Source organism: Paroedura picta, chromosome 5 (genome assembly GCF_049243985.1).
Source record: "Paroedura picta isolate Pp20150507F chromosome 5, Ppicta_v3.0, whole genome shotgun sequence".
In the NCBI taxonomy this organism is placed as follows: Eukaryota; Metazoa; Chordata; class Lepidosauria; order Squamata; family Gekkonidae; genus Paroedura; species Paroedura picta.
In genome coordinates this window covers 58109033-58135298 of record NC_135373.1, presented here as the reverse complement: position 1 = coordinate 58135298, position 26266 = coordinate 58109033, and the positions used below count along the sequence as shown (strand labels likewise).

At 42.2% G+C, this 26266-nt stretch overlaps 1 protein-coding gene across 3 annotated transcripts in view; it reads left to right on the top strand.

Moving 5' to 3' along the window:
* The window catches only part of LAMB1 (laminin subunit beta 1), a 67264-nt gene extending 43117 nt beyond the window's left edge, over nt 1-24147 (top strand). For all 3 annotated transcript variants that reach the window (XM_077338187.1, XM_077338188.1, XM_077338186.1), the window contains 10 exons: nt 8304-8673; nt 14936-15120; nt 16545-16780; nt 17980-18183; nt 18546-18690; nt 20032-20239; nt 20469-20610; nt 21057-21233; nt 23299-23458; nt 23758-24147. In XM_077338187.1, the coding sequence (XP_077194302.1) occupies nt 8304-8673; nt 14936-15120; nt 16545-16780; nt 17980-18183; nt 18546-18690; nt 20032-20239; nt 20469-20610; nt 21057-21233; nt 23299-23458; nt 23758-23891 (1961 nt within the window). In that variant the 3' untranslated portion in view covers nt 23892-24147. The remainder of the gene's footprint in view (nt 1-8303; nt 8674-14935; nt 15121-16544; nt 16781-17979; nt 18184-18545; nt 18691-20031; nt 20240-20468; nt 20611-21056; nt 21234-23298; nt 23459-23757) is intronic.
* The last annotated feature ends 2119 nt before the right edge of the window (nt 24148-26266 follow it).

The following is a 26266-nucleotide window of genomic DNA, read 5'->3' as shown; positions in this document are numbered from 1 at the left end:
TTGGGAATTGCACTTGGGGCTCTTCTGAGCACTGCCCCCTCATGCCATGTTCTAGCGCAGCAGGCAAGGCCCTTGCCCAGTGGGACTTGGGTTTGAACAGCTGCTGTTGGAGGAATTGGTAAACTGCTAGATTCCCTGAGGCACATGCCTCATGCCAGGGAGGGAAGTAGACGTGGCTCTTTAGGCTGATGCTGCTGTGAATGTGGCTCTCTAGGAGCCACAGAATGAGTGCCACTGCAGGAGCCTGAATAAAAATGTTTAATAACTCTTCCAAAAGATCCATGAAATAGTGCCTTTATGGGCAGGTGACACTTAATAGCTACAAGATGTATATTTCACATTTTGCATGAACATCCACTGTCATGCATATGGTTATGTTTGCAAACTGCTTTATATGGGGGTAGAAGAAAATGTCTTTAATGATGGATGACGAATTCGCACAGGCTTTCTAGTGATGGCAAGAATGAATAATCTGTATTAATTAGGTGGTTGTTCTTATGACTTCCTGTTTGGTTACTGAATAAAGGCAATCAAGGGAATATTGAGGATCTATAATCATTGATCAATAAGTTTATCCCAGTCAGAAATGTAAATGTCATCTCTGACTAAGCTGAGGTATCCCTCTTGGATGCTGAAGTGCCTGAGTTTAAGGGGAAAATCCTTCAACCAGACCCAAGTTTCAAGAGATAGTTGTCATCTCAGAGGGCTACACATTTCAGTATTCTACAGATGGAATGTTAGAATCTAAGAATTGAATAAATCCAGGAATCAGCCCCATATAAAGTTTGTGCAGCCACTTTGGCATTAAACACTTTGATGGCAACTAGGATATACTGAGCCCTAGATGAATAAAATAAAAGACAGATGATATTTGATGTAGCCAATCTTTTAACATGAGCAGCTTGCACTGACCAAGTTAATCTCTGGTCAAAGCAGACCCGTAAGTATTTAAAATAGGAAACCTCCTCAACATCATTACATGAAATAGTTTTAACATGTTTAATTTTCATTGTGTGCCTTCTCTTGAAATCAGGAAGATGTCTTAAAGAGTAATATTGTTTAACACTGTGGCTTATTTTTAGACATCTTGGTTAGGCAATCAAATCATGGAGCTGGAGTGTATCTACAGTGGAGTACTAGAACTTTTGTTTTTCTTGATTGAAGTAAAAGATTTACCTCTTTTGAAGTAGAAGGAACATCACCAGTTATTAGAAAGTTCAAAGCTTTTATACAGTGGAGGCAGGTGGTGGTCTCTTGCTATTACAGTGGATCAGCAAGACAAATAAGAACACTTCCCCTGCAGAAAATGGCTGCTTCGGGGGATGGAGTCTATGACATCATAACCTGATGAGGTCCCTCCCCCCTCTAAACCCTGCCCTCTTCAGGCTCCAACCCCTCCCCAAATCCCCAGATATTTCCCAACCCAAACTGTCAATCCTACTTTGTACAGATTTGTGTTAATAGTATTACAATGCCCTCCCTTTATGCATCAGTAGGTTAAAAGTACATTCAAGAGTAGCCATTGTCACCAAACATTATATCTAGGGCAATTTATGAAAAAATTAGAAGTGACAAAGTTCATATTCACAGTATTAGTAACAAAACCCTCCATTTTGTCTTTTGAATGAAATTACTTTTGATATGAGTACTTAGAAGCTGTATATAAAAATGGAGTGAATATATTTATATGAAAAAGCATAAAATGTCCTTTTTGGCATCATACAGATAGAGAATTAGCTGGAATACAGAACAATGTGTGTAGCTGATAGCTCTGGAATCAGATCAGGATGCTTCATCTGTAAGCAAAACTGTCTTGGCTGTTAAAGCGTCCAAATCCCTCAGATTTCCTCCTTTTCCTGGAAGAGCATATTGAATGAATCCATGTGAAGACATGCTAATGCCAGCAATTCATAGATTTGGCATATTGCCAAGAAATCCTGGCATATGATTTTTTTTTATTAAAATAGCTCAGATGTCTTTAATGGACATCCTGCAAGAATACTGCTCTTTGTCATGCTGAACTGTAAACCTTAAATACAGGGGGAAACGATGGGAGAAAACGGTTTGCAGTTATTATTTTCCATCATTGCCACTAAAGTTATAACTGAAAGTATAATAGCATAAGTTTTTACAAAGTGTTATGTAGGTGTATATTTGTGTCCTTACAAATAGCCCTATGAATACTTGCAAGGTGGTTTCCAGGAATCTTTGTAACAGTAGCAGCAGCGGCAGCAGCATGCTGACATAGGCTGCATTCAGGCATCATAACAAACCCTAATGAAGTAGACTTATTTAGTGTGTTCTTATGTTCTTCTTGCCCCTCCCTGCTCCATTCAAGCTCTATGCCAGGGGTAGTCAGACTGCGGCCCTCCAGAGGTCCATGGACTACAATTCCCAGGAGCCCCTGCCAGCATTTGCTGGCAGGGGCTCCTGGGAATTGTAGTCCATGGACCTCTGGAGGGCCGCAGTTTGACTACCCCTGCTCTATGCAATAAACAGCACTTCCTGGCCTGATCAAGCTCATTTACTTTGATGTCTAATTGCCTTGGCAAATTGGATTCTTACAGACACACACACACACAAGCTGCCAGGGTCCTCACTGGTACACCTTGGAGGGCGCATATCCAGCCAGTGCTGAGGCAGCTGCACTGGTTGCCAATTGCTGCCCGGATCCGGTTCAAGGTTTTGGTTTTAACCTTCAAGGCTCTACGCGAGTTGGGACCCACATACCTGAGGGACCGCTTATCGCCCTATGCCCCCCGTAGAGCTTTACGTTCTGCGGGAGAAAATCTATTGGTCGTCCCCGGCCCTAGGGAAGCACGCCTGGCCTCGACCAGGGCCAGGGCCTTCTCGGTCCTGGCCCCTGCCTGGTGGAATGAGCTCTCGGGAGAGCTGCGGGCCCTGCGGGACCTTCCATCGTTCCGCAGGGCCTGCAAGACGGAGCTCTTCCGCCAGGTTTACGGTTGAGACCAGGCTTAACACCTACGCCCCCCCGGGACCTGAGGATTGGGATTAGACACGAGTACCATCAGTATCCCCTCTCCACTTGCTAAGGGGGAATGGGTAGTTGATTAGCCGCTCTTGCCAGGTAGTCATTAACTATTGACATGTTAATTGGTTTTAATGTATTTTATGGGGTTTATACTGTTGTAACCCGCCACGAGCCGCAAGGGAGTGGCGGGAAATAAATTCAATAATAATAATAATAATAATAATAATAATAATAATAATAATAACCTGGGATTCATCTGAAGTTAGGGGTCCTGCAATGTGTAGTGAAAACAAGAATCAGTTTGCTAAGATACCTGTATTTGGACTTAATGGCCAGTTGGAGCTTGTCCAGTTAAGCTCTGCGCATGAGGAGAGGGGAGAGAAAAGCATGCAAGCACAGAAAACAAGCTGTATTCATGCACAATGCCAACAATCCTCTGTTTTAGTTACAGTTTGTCACAATGTCTGAATGCAGACAGATTCTTTTATTATCACAGCTCAGCTTCTGTTGAACTTATTACAAGCAAGGGTGTCCTTTTATAGTTTGTTCATATCCAAAATAGAATGTTCCATATACAAAGTGTCCCTGACAGAGCTGTCAGAGCAGTTGAACCATGGAAAAAGCTGTTCAGAAAGATAGTTGCTGAACTGGGTTTTTATTATTTATTTCTTCTTAATGATGGTCGTAAACATAAATGCATTGGATTTGCATACAATTTTTTATACTTTTTTCATTCCTCTATGAGATATTTAATCTTTTAATGATTCATTAACATTGGAGACATTTGAGTCTATATTGACCAATTTATGTGTAAAATAAAAGTATATTTTCCAGAACAGCAACAGCACTTTAAAAAAATACTTAAGAATGCTTCCAAAAATAACCTCCCCTTTGCCCATCCTTTGTGGGCCAACGTATCTTTCCCTATCAGTGCTGTTTTTCCTTCCTCTTACAAGTGACCTTTGAAATCACTGAATATGCAACTGAATATGTATCAGGACTAGCCTCATCTCCCCAGACACCTCTGTGTTGTGCTTTCCTGTGTCCATAGGAAAATAAATGGCCATTGTGGTACAGTGCTTAGAGTGTCCAACTAGTATCTGGGAGACCTCAGTTGGGATCCCCATGCATGCCATGGAAAGTTGCTGGTTGACCATGAGCCAGGCCCAGCTCTCTCAGCCTCATGGGGTTGTTGTGAAGATAAAATGGGAGAGCGCAGAGTGATGTAAGCCGCTTTGGGGAGAAAGATGGGGCACAACTGAAATCGATGTTTCTAGTCTAATTTTACATAACCTTCTTGTAATCCACAACATATACCCATGTTCTTGGGATAGTTATTTCCAGGGGGTTAAAACAAGGGACATTTGGGCATTGTGGTTGCCAAACACTGTAGTATCTTTTATAGGTTGTAAACTTTCACTATATTCTGTGGAAGTCTGATGTTTTGAAATGAGATCTTTAAAAATTATTCTCTGTTAAACATGTTAAAATGTCACTGTGAAACTTAAGCAGTTTGACGTCCTCAAGTTTTTTGGCGGGGTCATCTGCTCCAGGGACTCAGATGTGTTAGCTGGGGATTAGTACTGAGGACATTTTTTGCATTCCTGGATTCCATATGTATGTTTATCCACTCTTGGATGATCCAGCACCAGTTAGTGTTCCCTAGTGTTCATCGACACCTAATACGTCAGCATGGATGTTCTTCAAGTTCGACCATCTGCATGGACATAGCTGCCGCCAATTGACTCTGATATAGTGGACATAGGTAAAAAGACAGGGAATGAGACTTCTGTACTGCAAAACACTGCAACAGTGAACCTGTAGTAATAAAACAGGCAAGAAGTAGAATTCTGCAGTAGTTACATTAATATGAGTTTTACAGAGAAATATCATCCTCAGGCTCTATATGGGCAATACAGCATACAATATTTATCAATTTATAGTCCACCTTTCTCAGTGAAAGCAGTCAGAAATGGGGACGCATGGCGAAGACTTTCCTATAGAATCACCCCAGGTTGGGCATGACTGAACAGATCATATCATCATCATTTCTCAGTGATTTTCAGGAGATTGTTGAGATAGTGTCAATCACTCTAATCCTATTACCATATGTATAAACAATGCAGTGGTGATGAGGTAGTGAATACAGCAAACATATACTATACATATTTAGTTGGTTTTTATACTCCGTTTTCTACAACCTGAAGAGGTCTCAAAGTGACTTACAGTCACTTTCTCTTCCTCTCCCCACAATGGACACCCTGTGAGTTAGGTGAGTGAGAGAGCTCTGACAGGACCACTTTGTGAGAACAGGCCTTTTAAAATTAATTAATTAATTGTTATGTATTTATTTAGTTAGTTATTTAGTTATTTAATTTATATGCCACCTTCCAAAAAGGCTCAGCCCAGATCTCAGTCCAGCAGTCTTAACCACTATAGAAGTCTGATGGAAGTCTGATGGAAATAAATACAAAGAATTCTACCAGTTTATCTGACTATCCTGGCAGCTGCATTTAATACACACTTACAGGGTCAAGAATGAGTTTAATTCTTCTGTAGTTAGTTGCTTTTATAAATATTCCCCATATGCTGAATTGCATACACAATAGGATCTATTTGTTTGTTTATTTAGGCTATTTCTGTGCCTTCTCTTCAAAGGCCTATTCCCTCAAGGAGGCTTACAATTAAAACAATCTGTGATGGTCTTAATCAGAAGGACCTCAAAACAGTAATTATCCATGGCCAGTTTTCCTTGACACAGGTACTTTGTGTGCTAAGCTGTTGATTCTAGAAAGAGATGGCTAGGTGCTGACACTGATCACATGACAGGCTCAGGTCATTCGATGGTAACTTGTAAACCAGATGGGGTCCTGGCTTAATTACAAAGAGGACTCTAATTAGAGGTTGGCCACAAAGCAATTCCTGAAATGTATGTCACAGTATTAATACCTTTCAATTCTATGTTTTCCTTCTTACTACCTTCACAAATACTATAAACAAAGCAGCGAATGTGTTTTGCTTAGCGTATTCTTTCTAGACATACCTCAAAATTGTAGCTATTTTAGATACAATCTGAATTATATATTCAGAAAAAGGATCAATATTTTTTTCATTAATTTTACAGAGTTGAGGCTTTTAGTGTGCATTACAGAAACTAGTAATTTGATATTCTGAAGTGGGTTGTATGTGAAATCCAATATTGGATGCTTCAAGGAAGAGAGGTCATGTGCTGCTGGCTTTCTCTTTTTGTTACACCCTGGTGAGGAATTTTAATAGTTAACCATTATCTTGGATGTGCCATTCCCAACAGTAACTGTACTCCTGGAAAGGGTTAAGTGAATCCTTTCTTCTCTCAGATTCCAAAGAAGAATGACTTGCCCTACAGGGTTTATGTTCCATCACAATTCTCTGTAGGAATACTGAGGTTGCTTTGATGGAAATAAATGCCTTGTGTTGGGGTAGAAATTATAAGAACAAAAAAGACATTTTGTTAAATTGTGCCAACATAAGTTAAACCACATTTATGTGTGTGCATGAATTCATCTATGCATTGGAGCTATTATCCAAGCCAGTGAGTTTTGTTTACAGCAAATTATTCTTTTAAATGGCTGCCAAGAATTGTGAATATAGTTCAGTAACAACATTTCAAAAGATTTGCCCTCCTCATATATTTTCTCTTGTCCTATCTATACCAAGTCAATTTTTTCTAAGCAGCTGACATAATTTAGAAATAAACCTGGACCAGGTCTGCCAAGAGTCACCATGGCCCCCTGGACAAAGTGGGGCCCTCCCCATATGACTCTGATCCAAACTAAATATAACAAAACAAACAAATCACTTGACTTACTGTCACCATGAATCTATCTATAATAATAAAATAATTGTCTGTCCATAGATGCTTGTTTATTTGTTTTATTTGTATCCTAGCTTTTCAGCCAGCCCTCCAGCAGGCTCTCTGCATGATGGGTAGGAGCACAATGGTGGTGAGTTCACCAGAGCACTCTTGGCCAGGGCTGTTGGGGATGGGCAGTAGTGGGGCCAGGCCAATTAGGAAGCGCACAGCTTCCTGAATGGCCTGAAGTCCGGACAGGTGCTCCTCCCAGGAGGGCTCAGCACTTTATATATCTGAATGTTCTCCTCTGTCAGTGGTCCTGACCAGGACAATAAAAAGGAGGGTTAATAATGGCTTTCAGGACTCCTGATATAGTCGTTTGTAGTTAATAGTTAATAGTTATGAGGCCTTCTTGAAAGATGTCATATCCTTTCACATTATTTAATCTAATGAGCGTGAAAGCCGTGCCATTTTGAATACTGGTGGTGTATGGTTTGATCTCGTTTTGGTTCACTGTGAGGGTACTTTTGTTGTCAATTTGCCTCATCTTCTTTTTAAAACAAAGCTTTTTAAATACTGGCATTTTCTACAGTTCCTTGCTTTACTTGTCTGCTTTGGGTAGAGTAGCGGAACAGGCATATTTCTATTGTTAGTATTTCTGAGGCCATCTTGAGAGATGTGATTTGTTCCTCCCAAAGGATATTCTGCAGATTCTGCAGCAGCTATTGAAGGTGAGCCACAGATAATTCATTCTAGTGTGGAACTTTATCATTGAGCTGAATGAGATAAGAATTGCACTTATAACTGACTATAGTTCAAATGTATGTTTGTTTTTTAAATTCTACATCCCACCATCAGCAGGCAGCTCACAAAAATCAGTATATCAATCTATTGTAAGGGAGTAGGGGAATATTCTTTTGGCGTGCACATCCACAGGATTTATTTGTTTAATACATTTGTGTCCTATCTTTTCTGCCAAGACATTTAGGCAGTATGGGTGGGGTTATTCCATTTTTTCCTCACGGCAAGCTGGTAAAGAAGGTTAGGCTGAGAGTGGAGCAAGTTACCCTAGTGAATATCATGCCACCTCTTCAGAGGACTACTTGAGGGGGCTCACAACATAAAGAGGAAGTCATAAATCATAAATCGTTAAAACTAACAACCATAACAACCAGCCAATAAAATCCAGAAGCATGAAAGCAGAGCAGCCTAAATCAAAAGATCTCAGACCTTCCCAGTCTGACTTTACCTGCATCCAATGTCACAGAATGTTGGAATTCACTCTGCACCAGTCCTTTACCAAATGGATAGTTGGTGCTCTGCTGAAGAAGCAGCTGGGAGGTAGCATTTGTATAGAAAGCAGATCCAAGTTTATGTCTGAAGAAAAAAATGGGTAAGTCTTTATCAGGGAAGCTACCTAATTCTTTTCACCATAATCCATCTTTCTGATTGTTAACATTCATTTTCCCTCTCTTTCAGCTTGCGACTGTGATTCCCGCGGTGTCCAGACTCCACAGTGCAATCGCACCACAGGGCAATGCATTTGTAAGGACGGGGTTGAGGGACTCCGATGTGACAAGTGCACCCGAGGTTACTCCGGCACCTTCCCGGACTGTGCACCATGCCACCAATGTTTTGCTCTCTGGGATGTCATCATTAGTGAACTAACTAATAGGACTCAGAGATTCCTGGAGAGAGCAAAGGCTTTGAAAATCACAGGGGTCAGTGGTCCTTACCAGCAGACACTCAAGTCTGTAGAGGAGAAACTGAATGAGATTAACAGTATCGTTGCTCAAAATCCAGCCACTCAACCTCTTAAGAACATCGCAAATCTCTTTGAGGAAGCAGAGTAAGTATAATGTTGTAAATAATCCCATTTCCTCGTCCAACGGGAACACTGTGAAATAATTTTTATGAGAATTGTACTGAAAGTAAGGGGGGGATACAACTTTACCCTCCAGAGGTCATGGAAAATTTTGGGAGGAAATGGTGAGTCTGCATAGTAAATTAACAGAGACCGACTTGTTGATTCCTTGCATTCCCCTGGGCACCGGACAGAGACGTCTGTTTATATGAAGCAAGGGAGGCTGAGAACTGACAGATAAGGCATTTTTAGCCCCTAGATGATAGTAGCAGATTAGGCCTTCTTACTTTTGATTAGATATTGTATAATCTGCTTTGAGTCCAAGGGAGAAAGGCAGACTATAATAACATCAATCAATAAATATTTTTTGTCCCCATCCCCAAATTTTCAGTCTAACGAAGGTAAAAAGGCAAAGGCTGATGCAGTCGATCTCACCAGTCATTTCAGTATACTTTAACTGCTGTGCAGTGGTCACATGAGAGACAACTTGGGTTAACCTAATTTTTCTTTTTTCCCCATGTTAATAAATTATTTATTTATAGCCTGTCCTTCTCCAGGGGCTTAGGGCAAGTAACAACATTTTAAAACAATAAGATAGTTCAATAAAACATTAGAATGTTAACTTGTCGATAGAGACCCAGGTTGCTAAGGTAGCCCAATTGACATTTTACCATCTTCACCAAGCATGATTACTAGCACCCTATCTGTCCCAGGAACACCTTGCCACAGTGATCCATGTGATGGTCATCTCCAGACTTCTGTAATTCTTTGTACATGGGCCTTCCCTTGTCCTTGACCTGGAAACTTCAGCTGGTGCAACATGCAACTGCTAGGGTTCTCACTGGAACAACGTGGAGAGCCCACATCCAGCTGGTGCTGAGGCAGCTGCATTGGTTGCCTATTGTTTACCAGATCAAGTTCAAGGTTTTGGTATTAACCTTCAAGGCCTTCCACAGAGATATTCCATTCAAGACTTACTGCCATGGAAGTGTAAAGAAATTCACATTGATGATAAGAGTGCCCACATGAGAATTTTCTGTGCAGTTTCCTCCATCATGTTGGCAGCAAAGGAGAGGACCTACAGTAATGGTCTTAAATTCTGAGTAGAACAGTATCAGCTAGATGTCGGGGGGGAATTCACAGTCAGAGTAGTTCAGCAGTGGAACTGGCTGTCTAAGGAGGCAGGGAGCTCCTCCTTCACTGGTGGTCTTTAAGCAACAGGTGAACAGATACTTAACATGGATGCTTCAGGCTGATCCAGCATTGACCAGGGAGTTGGTCTAGATGGCCTGAATGGCTCCTTCCAACTCTATGGTTCTATGATTCTATCATCCACCATCTCTCTATTTTTCTCACTGGGCCACCAGAAGTCTATCTTTAAAATTGGTAGTTGCTATAGAGTTGTAATACAACAGAACTTTAAGACTTTAAAAAGTGGTGCAGCAGAAAAATGGCAGCCCCACGACTCACAAAAGGAAAAACAGGACCAATACAGGCAGGACCCTTGAAAAATACATACTTTCCCATCCAGAGTTTGTTAATATGCAAAGCGGACAATTGGAGAACAATGTTGTATGGACGCTACCCAAAACAGTGCTCCAGTTTGGTAGCAATGGGAAAGAAAAAGGTCCACATGGAAGTCATCCTAGTACACATGCAGGGCTACCCTGAAGCTGTGCAGACAACAGTGTGTGAGCATTCTTCCCCCCAAAATATTTGCCATTACTGATATTTTCACCAAGGAACTTGCAATCAGCTTCAAAGGAATTGCCTAGGTTCCCTGGAAGGCAGTTTTAAAATCATAATTTTATCCTAGAAGTTTAGTCTGGAAGTGTTAATGCCAGAATGAAATATTGCTGGAGGTGTCTAGACAGAAGTTGCATCCATCTTGATTTGTACTTTGCTGTCTGTGAAGTACTGTTGCACTTTGTGGGTCTTTAAAGAGAAGAATTATGGCTTCAAAGAAATCTCGGCATCTGGAGCTTGGCAGCCAAGCCCAGTACAGACTTGCTCAAGTGGTGTTTCTCAAGACTGGCAAACCTTCATGTCTGAAACATTCATTGTTCTCTAAATACTACCAAATTATACGAAAATCCTTCCTTGATTAGTTTGTGTGTGGGGAGGCAGTTCTCTTCAGGTGTTACCAATACAGGTTTCTCTTCCCACTCCTTTTTGGGTAGTAGCCTATCTGGTCTTATCCTGGATCCTACTCTTAATCTCTTTAATCTTTCAGAAGGACTGTGTGTCCTTGCACAATACTCAGTGAGAAAGCCAAAGAAAAATGTGTGCGCGTGTGCGCATGTGCATTTGAAGCCTTTAAAAGACAACACAAAACTGCAACTAGAATCCAGTAAAACTTTCATGCTCCCTGCAGTGTCCCTTCCCCACTGAATGGTGGAAGAGTTTCTTGAAATTTTCAGCAGATTTCCAAGATCTCTTTGAGTGATCTTGTAAAAGGGGAACAAGGCCTTCTGGTCTTTAATAAACAATCAGATGAAGGTCAGGTGAGGCTGCAAAAGTGAGGATGCAGGTCTCACTAACAGTGTGATCCTAAACAGAGTTACAGCCTTATATGTTTGTTGAAGTCAGTGGACTTAGAAGCGTGTAACTGTTTAGGATACACCACTTGAGCACTGCACACTGGCTACTAGTAACTCTCATGTACATAAATTAATGGCTAAGGCATTGATATCATCAGCAATATGGGTTTTCTGGAAAAACTTGTTCCAATTTAAGTAAATAACTTAAATATTGAAATCATGCTAGCAAACTGAGGCAACTCCACTACCTACAATTCTGGCTCATGTAAAAGGACTGAGGCTTGTCCATGCTTCATATCCCACATTTAGTCCACCTAACATGATTGATTTGCAGCATAACAGTCCTGACAACTACCGATAAACAGACTATCTTTAACCCGCTCCTAGCGGAGCGGATTAAATAATCAGTTAAGAGCTCCGAGGGTGGGCCCAGTCCGTGATGGGGAAGGGTGCCCATAGGCCCCTTGCCACCGGATTGACACTCAGAGGGCCCAATTGGCAGGCGCAGTGCGGCGATAAGGGACCAATTGCGAGCTGCATGCAGCGCGGCTCACAATTGGTCCCTTGCCACCGCCCTCACTAATCAGGAGGCATGAAGTGCCTCCCGCCCTGCCCCTGCTGGCCTACCTGACGCCGCCCACCGCCATTCCCGTGCTGACATGCGGCCTGGACGGCCGCTCCCTCGCACCGCGTTCTCCAGCCGCCAGCTGACACGCCCCTGCCGCTGCCTCCAGCACGCCTGGCCCTCGCCGGCAGTGCCCCGCGATGCCACCCGCCGTGCCGGCCGCCACCTGCTGGCCATGGCTGTGCTGCCGCTCGCTGCCGTGCCTGCAGCTGCGCCGCTGCCCGCAGCCCTGTGCCCCGCCCGGCCTCCCACCTTCCAGCACCGCTCCGGCCGCCTCCACGCTGACCCACCCGGCCACAGAACTCCTCCTTTCCCCGCGCGGTCACTACCAAGGTAGGCCATGCCCCCGCACCGTGCCCCACAGCTCAAGCCGCCCCAGCCCCAGCACGCCTCGCCAGTCCCGCTAGCGCCCGCTGCATTAAGCCTGCAGCGGGCTTATTTACTAGTTCTTACATATATGGGGAGGAAAATTCGCCATCCAATGTCACTGGCTGTCATATATCACCTGAACACTGTGTGTCATTTGCACAACCATTGAAGCTATGATTCTCAGATGGTAAATGGTGTGTATTTAGATTCAGGTGCAAGGGGAGCATGATTATTTTTTAAGAACAGAAAAGTTATTAAGACTTCGATGTAATTTTTTTGGTATTTAACAGATATGAGTAAATTCTCAGATTGATACTAAGACCAAATTTGTTAGGAAAGTGCAAATGCAGCATGTGCAAACTTTGTGTGGAAGGAATTGACAGGATTAAGCCTTTTCCCTACCAAATCTAGGGATGAGCACGAACCACATTTTTTTTTTTTTTAATAATGATTTTTTTTTATTTTCATAAAGATAGAAATATAATCATCATTTGAGAATATACGACCCCACATTGACTCCACAGTGATATAAACTTTTGCCCAAAACTCTAAGAGCCATGAGTCTAAGAGCCATCCACATTTCCACTACATTAAAAAAAAAAGGCCTGTTTAGATATACAAAAGAAAAGTTATTATTAATCAACTTACTTGAGAGATCATAGACCTCACATTAACTGCTTGATACAATCTAAGAGCTATCCTAGCAGATATTTCTAGGTTTGAGTTAGATGCTTAACATTAAACATTTCTTATAGCACAGTATGAGTTTTGGCCCTGTATCAATACCCTGATGAAGGGAGAGGAAAGTAGGGCTTTGCCTTAAAGATGTACAAAGAAAAAAAATTACAAAAGGATTTCATAATTTCTCCTTATCCTTAATACAGATACATCTACAAACCATTTGGTTTGTACACGAACCACATTTTTGTGGTTTAATTAGTGGTTCATGGCATTCACCAGCTGGTTTGTGACCTTCCCTATTGCAGACAAACCATGGTACAAAATGACTACTCCTAAAGAGATGTCATATATGTTACTTACTATGTTTGATGTTCTTGATCAGACTGAGGAAACTATATTATTCTCCTCACCTTTCCCTCAGACTCTAATATGGACTGCCACAGAACTCCTTTTCCTTGAATTTCAGAGCTGTTTTGACCATCTTTCCTCTTTATTGAATGAGGACTTTTATCAGGCAGCGACAGCTCTGGAACATGCTTTGTACGTGGAAGGAATACTTGAGAGAGTGGCTCTCTAGAGCCGGGGTAGTCAAACTGCGGCCCTCCAGATGTCCATGGACTACAATTCCCATGAGCCCCTGCCAGCTGCCAGGGGCTCATGGGAATTGTAGTCCATGGACATCTGGAGGGCTGCAGTTTGATTACCCCTGCTCTAGACAAAAAGTATTGAGCTAGTGGCTCTTTGGCAACAGCTGACCTTTTGTACAATTTCAGATAGCAATAAAATCTGTCAGATTATCTCAAAATTTAGTGTGCAGAAAGATTTCTCTTTCGTTTTGCAATTGCACAGGGTCAAAACAGGTCATAAGAACATAAGAGCCCTCCTGGGTCAGACCACTGGTTGATCTAGTGCAGTATCTTGTCTTACACAATGGCCAACCAGTTACTCTGGGGGGCAACGATAGGGCATAGAGACCAAGGCCTTCCCTTGATGTTATCTTCCCAAAGATATGTAATAATGTGGAAAGGAGGAAACATGTGGAGTTTTTATATCAGGGCATGTATTCCAGTTGGTGATGTCAGCAAACTGAAAGTGAATAATGCATTGAAGATGGCTTTCTTCATGTCATAGTAAGTGACTATGGTCTGCTTTTGTGAACTTAGTTGAAATTTGTGTAATGGTTTGTTAGTAGGAACCAACCTGAGAGGTAAGTAGATTCTTTGTTTTCAAGCCTAGCCCTTCAGAAGAAGAGTGCCTATGTCTAGGGCTAAAGGGCTAGTGTAGCCATAAGGAGATTTTAATTTTTCATTGTAATTATCCCACAGAAATACATTTACATATGGTTTACATATGGTTTTTTTTAATGAGGCTGACTCGATATGAATAAATTACTATTAATCTCCAAGGATTGAATTTTAGGATTGAAGCCAGGTCTTATTCCTGCACTCTGAAACTGCTTCTATCCACTCTTGTGAAATCTACTTTGCATGCAGCCAGTTAAAACTATTACACCGTCAGCTCTCAAATTTCTGTTTTATTTTGTCTTTTACAGAGTGTTGAAAAGAATCTATTGAGTAAGTTTCCTTCTCCCCACCCCCAGAAACTAGTCAGTTACAGTCTGTAAAAATAATTGCTAATTTTTTTTTAGTAACTATGTGTAGATTCTAACAGTCAATGCTCTGACCCATGCAGCTGTAGGCTTTCCACCAGACTTCTGGAATCCAGTTCAAGTCTGAGGAAGAGTGCATGCACTCAAAAGCTAACCAATCTTTGTTGGTCTGAAAGGTGCTATTGGACTTGTACACCTAACCCGTCTGTTTTATGAGACTTTTGCTGTCTTGGGTTTATAAAGTCATGATAAAAAGTGGCATCTTCTGATTAAGCAGTATTTTAGGTTTAGGAAGTTGTAACAATACAATTCACTACGCTGTAGGGAAGGAAAGGAAGGAATTAGCCTATCATTTAGGGCATTTTTTAAAAAAGAAAACCCAATAGTTTTTGTGCTGTAACAGTAAATGTCTGTTGTTCACAGGAAACTAACAGCAGATGTTACAGAAAAGATAGAAGAAATAGAAGAAAAACTATCCAAGGTGGCAACAGAAAGCAAAAGCATGGACAGCCAGTTGAATGACCTAGAGTCAGATGCAAAGAGCATAGACAATGTTATGAAGACAATTGCAGAACAACTGGAGTTAATGAAAAATTCCGACATTCGAGGTCAGTTTTGTCACTCTTGTATGTGTCCTATCAATAAGAATGTGAAAGACTTGGGGGCATGAGCTCACCAAAGGTGAACATGTTTAATTCTCATTGATTTCAGTGCATTAGACAGATGGCTGTCCTGGGTTTTCTACTCTAAGTCAGCAGTACAACACTAGTTGTGGGAACCCTCTTAAATAATAAATTGAACAACATAGGTGACTCATGGATTGTCTCCCTGTAACTCCATATCATGCCTCTATCTGGACACTTGGAGTTGCCTTATAGACTGAATTAGACCACCAAGGACAGCATTGTCTACTCAGACTGGCAGCAGCACTCCAGGGTCTCAGGCTGAGATCTTTCACATCACCCACCACCTGATTTAGTAAAGATGCTGGGGATTGAGCTTGGAACCCTCTTCATGCCCGCTAAGCTGATGCTCTACCACCGAGCCATAGCCCTTCTTGTTCTCATTCTTACTATACAAATGAAGGTTGCAGCATACGTTTGTTGTTCCTGTTTACATGCAATTCCTACCCATATGCTCCTGAGCAGAACCCTTTCATTCAATAAAGACTGAGGCCTTCCTTCCGCCTAAGGACCCTTCCTTTGACACAAGCTTTTCTTCTACTGTTGGAGGAAGGTATCAGATTTTGCTAAGCAGAGTGGTAGGTTATTCATGTAATACTGATCCACAGTACTTGGTGAGAAATATAAATTTAGGGCCATAACTAAATTGCACATAGCAGCCAGGCAGGGCTGTACATATGGAATCCCTCCCCACAACCCAGAAAATTGTTCTCAGAAACCATTTGATTGGGCAAAGGAAGTAAGGTGGCTAGTGATGGGCACGATGGCAGCTTTTGGCCTCTGCATCAGGGGGAGAGAGTAGCTGTTTGTGCATGGGTTTTCTTGCTGCCTACAGATGTACTTTTGTGGATGCACCATGCATGCATAGGCCCTAACTGGATGGTGGTGGGTGGTGGTGGCAGCAAATAGGTACATAACTGGGTTCCCTGAAATCCATTTAATATTGAGGCACCTGATGCTGAATCAGATGCTCAGTCTTTCTAATCCATTATGGGTGAGAGTAGGGAAACTCTTTGAAAGGGAGGAGCACTTCACAACTCTGCTGCTTGGTAACCTTTAACCCTGTAGGTGCCAGAGGGTGAATCTGGGGCCTTGTATGTGCAAAATACACACTAAGTACTGTGTGATAACATCAGGAACAGAGTAAGAACATGTCACATGCAACTTGCAAAACAAGCTTAACCCACGGATTCACCGTAGCTGAGAATACAGCTATAGCAGTTCTTGTTTTGTGCCATTGTGAAGGGACGGCCTTTGTCCTCAGCTTGACTCGCTCTGCATGTATGGGATTTCCATTGTGCCTTACAAAACTAAGCAGTCCTGTGGATGTTGCTGTTTGATTTCTGCAGGTGCCTTGGACAGCATCACCAAGTACTTCCAGACGTCTCTGGCTGCAGAAGAGAGAGTGAATGCCTCCACTCTTCTTCCCGGCAGCCTAATAGAGCAGTCAGCCGAACTGCGCCTGGAAGTGGAGAGCTTGATCAATGAAACAGAATTCAAGGTTAAGGAAGAAGAACATTCTCGACTCTTGGATCAACTTGCTGGAAAATTGCAAAGTCTGGACCTGGCAGAAGTAGCTGAAAAGGTAATCTGCTGGGCAGGGGCTGCAGCAAAGGAAGAGGAGACAACAATGAAAGGCAGGAATGCAATGGGAGATGCTGCCTGACAAGGGCTTAGCATTGGCTCAGCAGCGCTGGGGAGATTTCAACGGATTACAGAATCTGAAAGGATGTGATGAAGATGTAGCATGTTTATAATGGGGAGTGGAATTTGGGTCTTCGGAGTCCTAACGCAGGATTCTAGCTGCTGCGCTAGGAGAGCCGATACCATAAACTGGAATGACTGCACGCCAAAACCCAAGGAAGAAGGGCTTGAGAAGAATGGGAACATATAAACCCACATTCTCATGTGGGTCTCAAACACGGTTTTATGCTTTGTGTTTGAAACTCAACTGTCAGATCACAACTAAAAGTAACATATAGTTGACCAGTTTATGTGGAGTCTGCTTTCTTGTACACATGGATTCATTGCCAGGATACGAGGGGTCCATTGCAATGCTGTCCTGCTGAGTCCTCGGAGGTCCTTGTATGCCTACATTTGATTGATATCAAAAGAAACAACCCCAGTGTGGGGGCACATCCCCAATGGTGTCATTGAAATTGTATAGATTCTACCTGACTTGAACAACCTAAATCAACAGCTATATGACCAATGAAGAAAGTGTAGAGGGGTTACCCATGATAGTCTATTGTAGCCAAACTAAACAGGAGTCTTTTGGCACCTTAAAGATGTAGCAACATTTTCAACACAAGTCCAAGAACTTTAGCCCACGAAGCCTTATGCTGGAATAAAAAGTTGTTAGTCTCCAAGATGCCGCAAGATTCCTGTTTAGTTTTGCTTCAGTTGTCCCAAAGGACACCAGTCTGGTATTCTACAGAACCGTATAAACAAAACCGGTTATAAAACTCTGTGTTGCAATGATTTCTCCCTCACTTCACCCCAGGTTGTTGCATCCTAGGGAAAGAAATTCCACACCTCTGTGAAAGGAAATGTACTAGCAATTATACATTTTTAAAAAATCTGTTACATAAATCATGAGTGAGTGTTGTTAAGTGTTAGCTTGAAGCAGTGCTTGGAGAAAATTAAATATTTTCGGCGTCTCCTCCAGAATGTAATGGCAGTTGTATTCCCATTCTTCTTTGTGCTGATGGTAATGATTTTCATCCTGTTTCAAAAGGGAGATAACCTCTGACTCTTTCTTCTGCCTAATCCCGTCTGTTGCAGACATGCGGAACTCCCCCCGGGGCTTCCTGTGCTGATTCAGAGTGTGGAGGCCTGAGCTGCCGAACCGAGGAGGGAAGGAAGAAATGCGGGGGGCCTGGCTGCGATGGATTGGTTACTGTGGCCCACAATGCCTGGCAAAAAGCCATGGATTTTGACAGAGACATACTTGTTGCTCTAGAAGACGTTGAACTGCTCTCCATAATGGTAACTTTTTTTTAAGTGGTAGCTCAAATCCTAATGATTAGAATGGAAACAAGCTACATAAAAGCATTTCTGCAAGTCTAGACATAAGTGAACAAAACTGTTCATTGCATTTGCACCACATTCAGCTAGGCACTCTCATAAATGGATCCATATTGAGTGGAGATTCTCACAACTGTAAACTATTTGCAGTAGCTTGGACTGTTCAAGAGATTTGTTGATGTTCTGGGTACGTCATTTTAGGAACATCGTTTCCCACACAATTTCAGCATCAACAAATTTCTCAGTATTTGGGAGGGGGGGAGTGTTAAAACAACTGTTGTTAGAAATTGTAAACAGAGGTCTATTTTACTTATTCTGCTTAGGTGTCTGAAGCGAAAGTGAGGGCAGATGAAGCAAAACGGAACGCCCAAGAAGTTCTGCTACAAACCAACGCAACCAAGGAGCAAGTGGATCGAAGCAACAGGGATCTAAGGAACCTTATTAAGCAGATCCGAGAATTTCTCATGAGTAAGGACTGTTTTGATAGTGGGGCTCCTGATACATCTCTGTCCAGGTTAAATCCTCTTTCTCCATCTCCTTGAGCCATTAGTTCAAGGCATCCAGTTTTTTTCAAAAGCCTACCATTAAAGATTTGACTGGTCGTTTCAGAACGGAAAGTGAATCTCAGCTTTATTCAGCTCTGCATCTTGTAGGCCCTAAGTGCTGGTGCCCACCATTTCTCTAACTGTAAACTCCTCCTCTGGTGTTCTTCCTTTTGCACCACTCCCATGCTGAATACTTTTCCTAGCTGCCATTGGGCCCCAAGGCCTACTGCTCCTTCCTGCTCTTTTCCTGTCATTTGCCTGTGTTTTCAGACTGTCCCCCCCTCCCCGCAACAAGCGTGTACTTAAAATGCATAAAAATATGTGGACGTGGGAATGAGTGTGCAGAGAGGACTGGAGGGAGACGTCTGTCGCCCACTGAAAGGTCCGTGGGATTTTTTCCCTTACATTTTAGTTACTGTTGACATAGTCCATTGGTTTAATTTATTCCCCTCTCTGAATTTTAATTAAAGGATATCAATTAAAGAATCCCAATTTCTGTTTTGAAGACTGCAGAGAAATGGGCGGCTCAGGATTTTGGACATGAGTTTTCACTGGGTACCAAGAATCTATTAGGTCCCAGTAAAATATTAAGAAGTTGGAATCATATTCTTAACAAGTATTGCTTCCTTTGTTTCTACCAGTTTTTAGTGTTTAGCCCAATATTGAAGTTGAATGCAAGCTGAAAGAATGTGGATAATTACACACACATCTTACTACTGTCTTAGAATAAAGGTAGCCAGATTACCATCTTTGGTAGGTAATTGTGGCCAGAATTGCTTGGGGTCAGAGTTTCACATTACATTGAATACAAACAGCTGCCTTGTACTGAGCTGGGCCTTTGGTCTGTCAAGGTCAGTATTTTTATTCCGACTCGCTCTGGTTTTCCAGGGTTCTAGCAGAGGCCTTTCCTATCAACTGCTACCTGACCCCTTTGACTGGAGATGGAGAGGATAGATCCTGGGACTGTCTGCATGCCAAGAAGATGCTCTGCCACTAAATCACAGTCCCTCTCCCACTAACATTTTAAAACTGTGTCACCCTGTTGTGATTTCTTGGCCTTTTGTCATATGGTTGAACCTTTCTTCTGAAGAAAGGCTCAGACACCTTCCCGTTAATCAAAGATAAAATTCTTTAGGTCTCGAAAGTGAAAATTGCCATCTTGTTGTTTCCTAGATATTGAGTTGGACTTTCATGTGGAATAAGATAGCAGCGGAGGAGCTGCCAGTCTTCTTGTTCATTTTCTTTTTGTTTGACATTTTAACAGAAGACAGTGCTGATCTGGACAGCATCGAAGCAGTCGCGAACGAAGTGCTCAACATGGAGATGCCCAGCACACCTGATCAGCTACAGGCCCTGGCAGCTAATATTCGGGAGCGGGTGGAAAGCCTTTCTGATGTCGAGATTGTCCTACAGCAGAGCTCTGGAGATATCGCACGGGCACAGATGCTCTTGCATGAAGCTAAGCAAGCGAGGTAGCTTATTACACCCCTGATTTGATAGTGAACCTTTTCTTGCGACAGTTTGATTTGGAAGGAAACAATTGTCTCTGGTTGTCTGTCTTTTCATCTGAATGCTTTATCCTATGAAGGGCTCATACATAAATGACAAGCTTAGCCTGTTGCACACTGAATGAAATGGAAAAGATTACTTGTGGGCAACGTCATCAGGATTGTTCCTTTTGTTTTAATTTCCATCACCCAGTAAACGTGCAGCAGATGTTAAAGACACTGCAGACATGGTGAAAGAGGCTCTGGAGGAAGCTGAAAAAGCCCAAAATGCAGCTGAAAAGGCCATCAAACTAGCAGATGAAGATATCCAGGGAACCCAAGACCTTCTTACCTCTGTGAGTGTTCACTGGCGAATTCTGTGTTTGGAAGCAGTTGCTAAAGTCTGAGTTGTGGCTGAAGTAGCTCCCAATGCAAGTGCAGTGTAAGCAGCTCTACTTTCACGTAACAGCCTAAAGTGTGGAATGAGAGTACGGAGCACACTCATGCAGTCGTCCCCGGCTTCCACATCATGTGCAAAACCACCCTCAGACTCTTCACATTATGCTCAATGCAGTCAGCTCTCTCCTTATGCAGGTCAGGCCATTAGTCCCTTGAAGTCAGTGTTGTCCTTTCAGACTTCTCCCAGGGTCTCTCATCAGCACCTACTGCCTGGTCCCATTAACTGAAGATGCCAGTGACTATCATGGTGGTGTTCAGCTACATTGGTGAAATAAGTCAGCCTGTTCCCAATGCACTGGTGTTTTGAAGAATATTTTGTTGTTCTCATTTTACTGTCTATTAGATTGAATCGGAAACTGCAGCATCGGAAGAAACCCTGAACAATGCTACTTTGCGCATTGCCGAACTAGAGAAGAATGTGGAACAGCTTAAACAAAAAGCTGCTACGAACTCCGAGGACATTCAGGCAGTGGAAGAAACTGTTGCTGCTGTCAATCAAACTGCCGAGAATGTTAAAAAAGTAAGACCTTCCTTCTTTTAAATCTTGAAATTCAGAAAGTTGCTTCATTGCCATGTTGCCCAGCAAGGCTGGCCCATTCCCTTGCAAAGCCTAGGAAGTGCAGCTAGATCCATTGTGGCCCAAACGGTCGGCAACAATACTGAAAAGGCAGGCTCATTGTTGAGGCTGTGGGAGGCCTAAATTATTTGACCATTTAACATTGGCTTTATGGTCTGCTGCTAGTCTGTTTTATGAGATTTGAAACCTTTATTTTCCCCCTTTATTATGAGTTTTTGATTTTTGATGCTGGATTTTTTATACAGTTTACAGATTGGTAATGACATTTATGCCCTTATTTTGCATTATTATTTTCACAGGTTCTCTAGAGTGGTAGCACAGAAAAGTTATAAATTAAATTGGATTCCTTGTCCAAATTTGTCATTAGTTTGGCTCTAACACCCATTGGCAACCTTTCCGGGAACAAGAAGCATCTGACATCCCTTCAGCATTCCATGAGCAAACCGAAAAAAATCAGCCTTCCCAGTTACCCTGAGTTCCAAATACTAGTTTGGTGTTCGGATCTGGAGTCTTTGAGGATTTCAATATTAGCTGACTCCATTAATCCCTGTGAGGAATTTTTTCAGAGGGCTGGGACAAATTACACCCAAACTGCAGTGGAGTTTCTACTGCCTGTCCTTTAAGTAACCTCAGAGTTTCAATTGAATTGGACTAAAAGGTCTAATTCTATGAGCCCCCAAACAAGGAGTCCTCAGCCATCCTCCATGGCTTCCTATGGGAGGGGATGCAGTGCCCCAACACAGTGCTCGTGGGTTAATTGGCGCCTGAAATCACCTTTCCCAGTACTCACCAAGTATTTTTAGGAACTGGGCATGGCCAGGCGAGGCCTATGATTGGCCTCCAGGGTAAATCATAGCCAAAGACACAAGAGCAAGCAAAGCAGCCCAAAAGGCCTGTTAAAGCACAGAATAGCAACAAGCCCAAAGAACCAGGGAATCCTAACCAAAGTGCAGGATAACATGACAATCCTAGCACAACAAATGTACAACCCAAGAATCCAAGAGATCAGCCAAAAGCCCATGCTAGTCCCCACAAATTTAAAATCAGAGAATCCAATCCAGTGTACAACCCAAGAGTTCAGGGCAATGTTGAAACAGAGAATCCACAGCCAACCAGGCCCGATACAAACCAACTTGTGCAAAGAACACAATGTTGTAAAAGTCACATAATTAATTTCAGAGCATGGAATCTAAACAAAACCAGCCTGACAAGCTGAAACCAAACCCTTGAAAAAGGGCACTGACAAGAAACACATTGTAAAATGTCAAGAAACAAAAAACAGTACTGGGAGCCATAAAATGTTGGTTCCTGATATTCCTGAATACTTCCAGGAATTTGGGGACCGATTCCCTAGAATTCCAGGAAATTCCAGGTACCATCCAGAGCCCCAAATATATCTAGAAGACACCAGTAAGGTATTGTTCAGAGATGTATAGGTAGATCTGGATCTATTCAAATCACATCCCTAATATAAACTTCCTCTGGTTGTTCACAATTCTTTGTTTTATATGAGCAGCATTTGCTAGTCCCAGGCTTTCTGGTAAAAACGGTGTAAAGAGGAATGCTTGTATGAAAACCTGTACTTATTTGGCAGTTCAGAGGAAGCGGATCCCAGTATAAATCTTCACCTGTCATACTTAAGATAGTTTCCTCACTGACAGGAACTCACAAAACAAAGAGACTGAAAAAGGCTGCGGCATTTCCTAGCTAGGTGGTCAACCATTGCCATGAACAACAAAACAAACACATGGCATTAGTCAAGAGAGGCACAGTATCCTCACTGACTTGGTTGAAAGAGTGCTTGAAAGGAATAGCAGACCACAGCTGGTACATTTTCCTTCTCAGGAATAAGTGGCAAGGAAGGGGGGAAAGATACTCTGAGCCACAGAATATGAAATCCCGCCCAACAGACCCTGCTCATAGCACTGGGCTATGCTCCATCATGACAGTGGTGCCGCTTGCATTGTCTAACAACTACTGCCACCTTGTGTCTGAAACTCACACTTAGGTCTTAGACAACGATGTCAACAACAAGTATCAAACGGTCGAAAGCCTAATTGCCAAAAAAACAAGGGAGTCGGCAGATGCCCGGAAGAAAGCAGAAGCCCTGCAGAACGAAGCTAAAGTGCTGCTGGATCAAACAAACAGCAAACTTCAGCTGCTCAGAGGTATTTTTTAAAAAGGGAAAGAAGCAGAGCAGGCTTTTTAAATGTTCCAGAAACAAATACGCCAGTCATGTGTTCTCAATTACAGCTCTGCCCTGTGCCTCCCCATCCCCTCAGCATCATAGCCAAACATGGAGAGATGCAGCTGTTCTTATTCTTTATTAGAAGCCTCTCCCCTTATTAAGGGCCACTCAACTGGTACAAGGAGGCTGGCTTTCATTTCCCCTGTGTGTGTTTCACCCCCAGACTACCCCATGGCCGTCATGTGTGCTGTTAGAGTAACCTGTCTCCTTTTTTTACAGAACTGGAAAATACGTATGAACAAAACCAAAGAGTTCTAGAAGAAAAGGCCAAGCAGTTGGTACAGCTGGAAGAAACAGTCCGCGGCCTTTTGAAAGCCATTAGCCAAAAAGTTGCCGTTTACAGCACCTGTTAGTAATTTGGAAGAAGGAATGTCTTAGGAAAAAGAAAAGCCTTCACACCCTCTTAAAGTTTACATGCCTTAAATGGATAGTGTAATCAGGTTGAATACTAGTTTTAATATCTTTTTATAAAAAAAACACCAAAGAACTTCTCTCTTGCTTATAAAATAAAGCAGTACTTTTGTAACAAAGCATGATTCATTTAAATCCCAAATGGTGATCTTGATTAACCCATTTTAAAATTACTCTGCAAATAAAAGCTTCAAATTATGGGTCTTCACAAGTTAATTTTGATTTAGAGGGTTACATTCCCGGGGCTCACCGATTTCCTGTGCTTCCTGCTGTGTACACTTCCATGGAATTGAGGAGTTAAAGGTAGGCAGTTCTAGAGCAGTTCTGGCCTAAAAGACAGCTGTGTGAAACCCTGAGGAGCTGGATACTGCAAGGCCATCCAAACTCTTAAGCAGTTACACTTTTTGATGATGAAGTGCACCTGCACATGAAAGCTTAAACTCAGAATTAAACTTTGTTGGTCTAAATTTCTAAAAGGTGCCAATGGACCCAAACGTTGTTCTCCTGCTTCAGCCCAACATGGCTACCCACCTGAACCTGCCTTTCGAAGGTGAAACTCTGCTTGAGAATGCACTGTTGGTTTCCAGTTGAAGACTTAGATGAATTTGTTGCTCCCCCCTTAAAAGCCAGTTTATCACATGTTGAGTCACAGAACTAGAGTTTAAGTTTGCTTGTAATATTCTAAAATGTATTGTAATAAAGAACACTGAAGTGTAGCTACCAAACCTCCATGGTATTCCATTAGGAAAAACAAAAGGATAGTTTAAAAAGAGACACACAACCATGAGAGATGGAAGCTAGCATGAAAGTTTAGCTAGTTTTGATCTTGCTTCAGCTATTCTAGAAAATGAGAAAAGACAGCAAAGCTTTTGCTGCCTCCCCCCAATTTTAATTCAGATACCTAAACTAATAGTTTAATAAAAAAGTCTAAATTAAATTTTAAAAGGGGTCAAAATCAAGACAACTAGCAGTTTACATGGCTTGCTACAGTGATAAACTTAAGCAGTTGCAAAAACTTTCCTCTAAGGTTTATTCCCCCCCACCAAACATACACACACCTTAAAAATTACTAATAAATGTTCTAGTTCCAGAATGACCATAAATCTTGTTTACCATCGGCTGAAAAGATAACTTGGACTTATAAACCAGTTACCACCTAGAAGCAAATCCTAGAATTCAGACCTTTGGTGTTCCAGGTCTACTGTGGCTTTGTTCTCTGCCCCCTTTTGCTTGAATCAGCTCCTTTGGACATAACTTAGCAAATCAGAACCATTTCTACCTTCTTGTTTTGATATGGTATGAAACTTATGACCACACACATAAAAAACTTAGCCCTAACTGCATGTTTTGTGGGAGGCGAGGACATGAGCATAACAGCTGTTAGTCACTGGTGAGGAAAAAAGCATTGTGCAGATGCTTGGGAGAGATGCCCCTTCTCATAACCAGATACCATGCTAAATAAATGGCCTTCTGTGTTCTGCCACTGCCTGCTGTGACACTGCAGGCAGGATTAACCAACTCAGCTCCTCCCCTATTAAGCTTAATTTTCCCCACTCTATCCCATGTAATCTGGACAAAAACTTCTTGCATATCTCCCCTTATGTCTCTGCAAAGAAAAGGGGTAGCCACTAAATGAGAGAAACTGAGACTTCAGAGAAGGGAACAACCTTCCTGAAGTGGTTAGGAAGGCTTACACTTGTTTTTCCACCAGATGGAATGACTTAGGAGTGCATTTCGCTGTGCTGCCACATTTTTTATCTCCTGTTAGCATTTATGGATTTTTTGTAATGTAGTGTTTTATTATCATTGTAACTTGGCATGTGTCGGGTGTCAAGTTAAAAATATACTAAATGAGGCCAGATTGCTGGGGGATGTGAATCGGCATGGGAAGACCTCTGCCAGTGATTGCATCTGAGGGTGCAGTTTGACTGAGCCACAAGGCTAGAATTTGAACTCCAGGCCTGCTGGTCCTCTCCCAGTTACTTAAACATGTTAATTCCTGTACAACTCTCCCTTTTGCTATTAACTGTGGAATGCATGATGATCCACCTTTTGTATGATGCAAGGCAATGTAGTGTACTAGTTAGTGTTGGACTAGGACCTCAGAGACATTGGGGTCAGTTTCCCACTTACCATGCTTATTGCTTGATGTTGATTCATGACTGTCTTTGGTGTGAGAACAAAAATAGACAAAGGAGATCACCCTGGCACACTGAATATGTTTTGGAACAGGGACATGCTGTTTTGGTTCTGAAATTGCTCATTCCTTTAGATTGTTTATTGGCATACTACTGATTCCTCTCATCCCCATCATTTC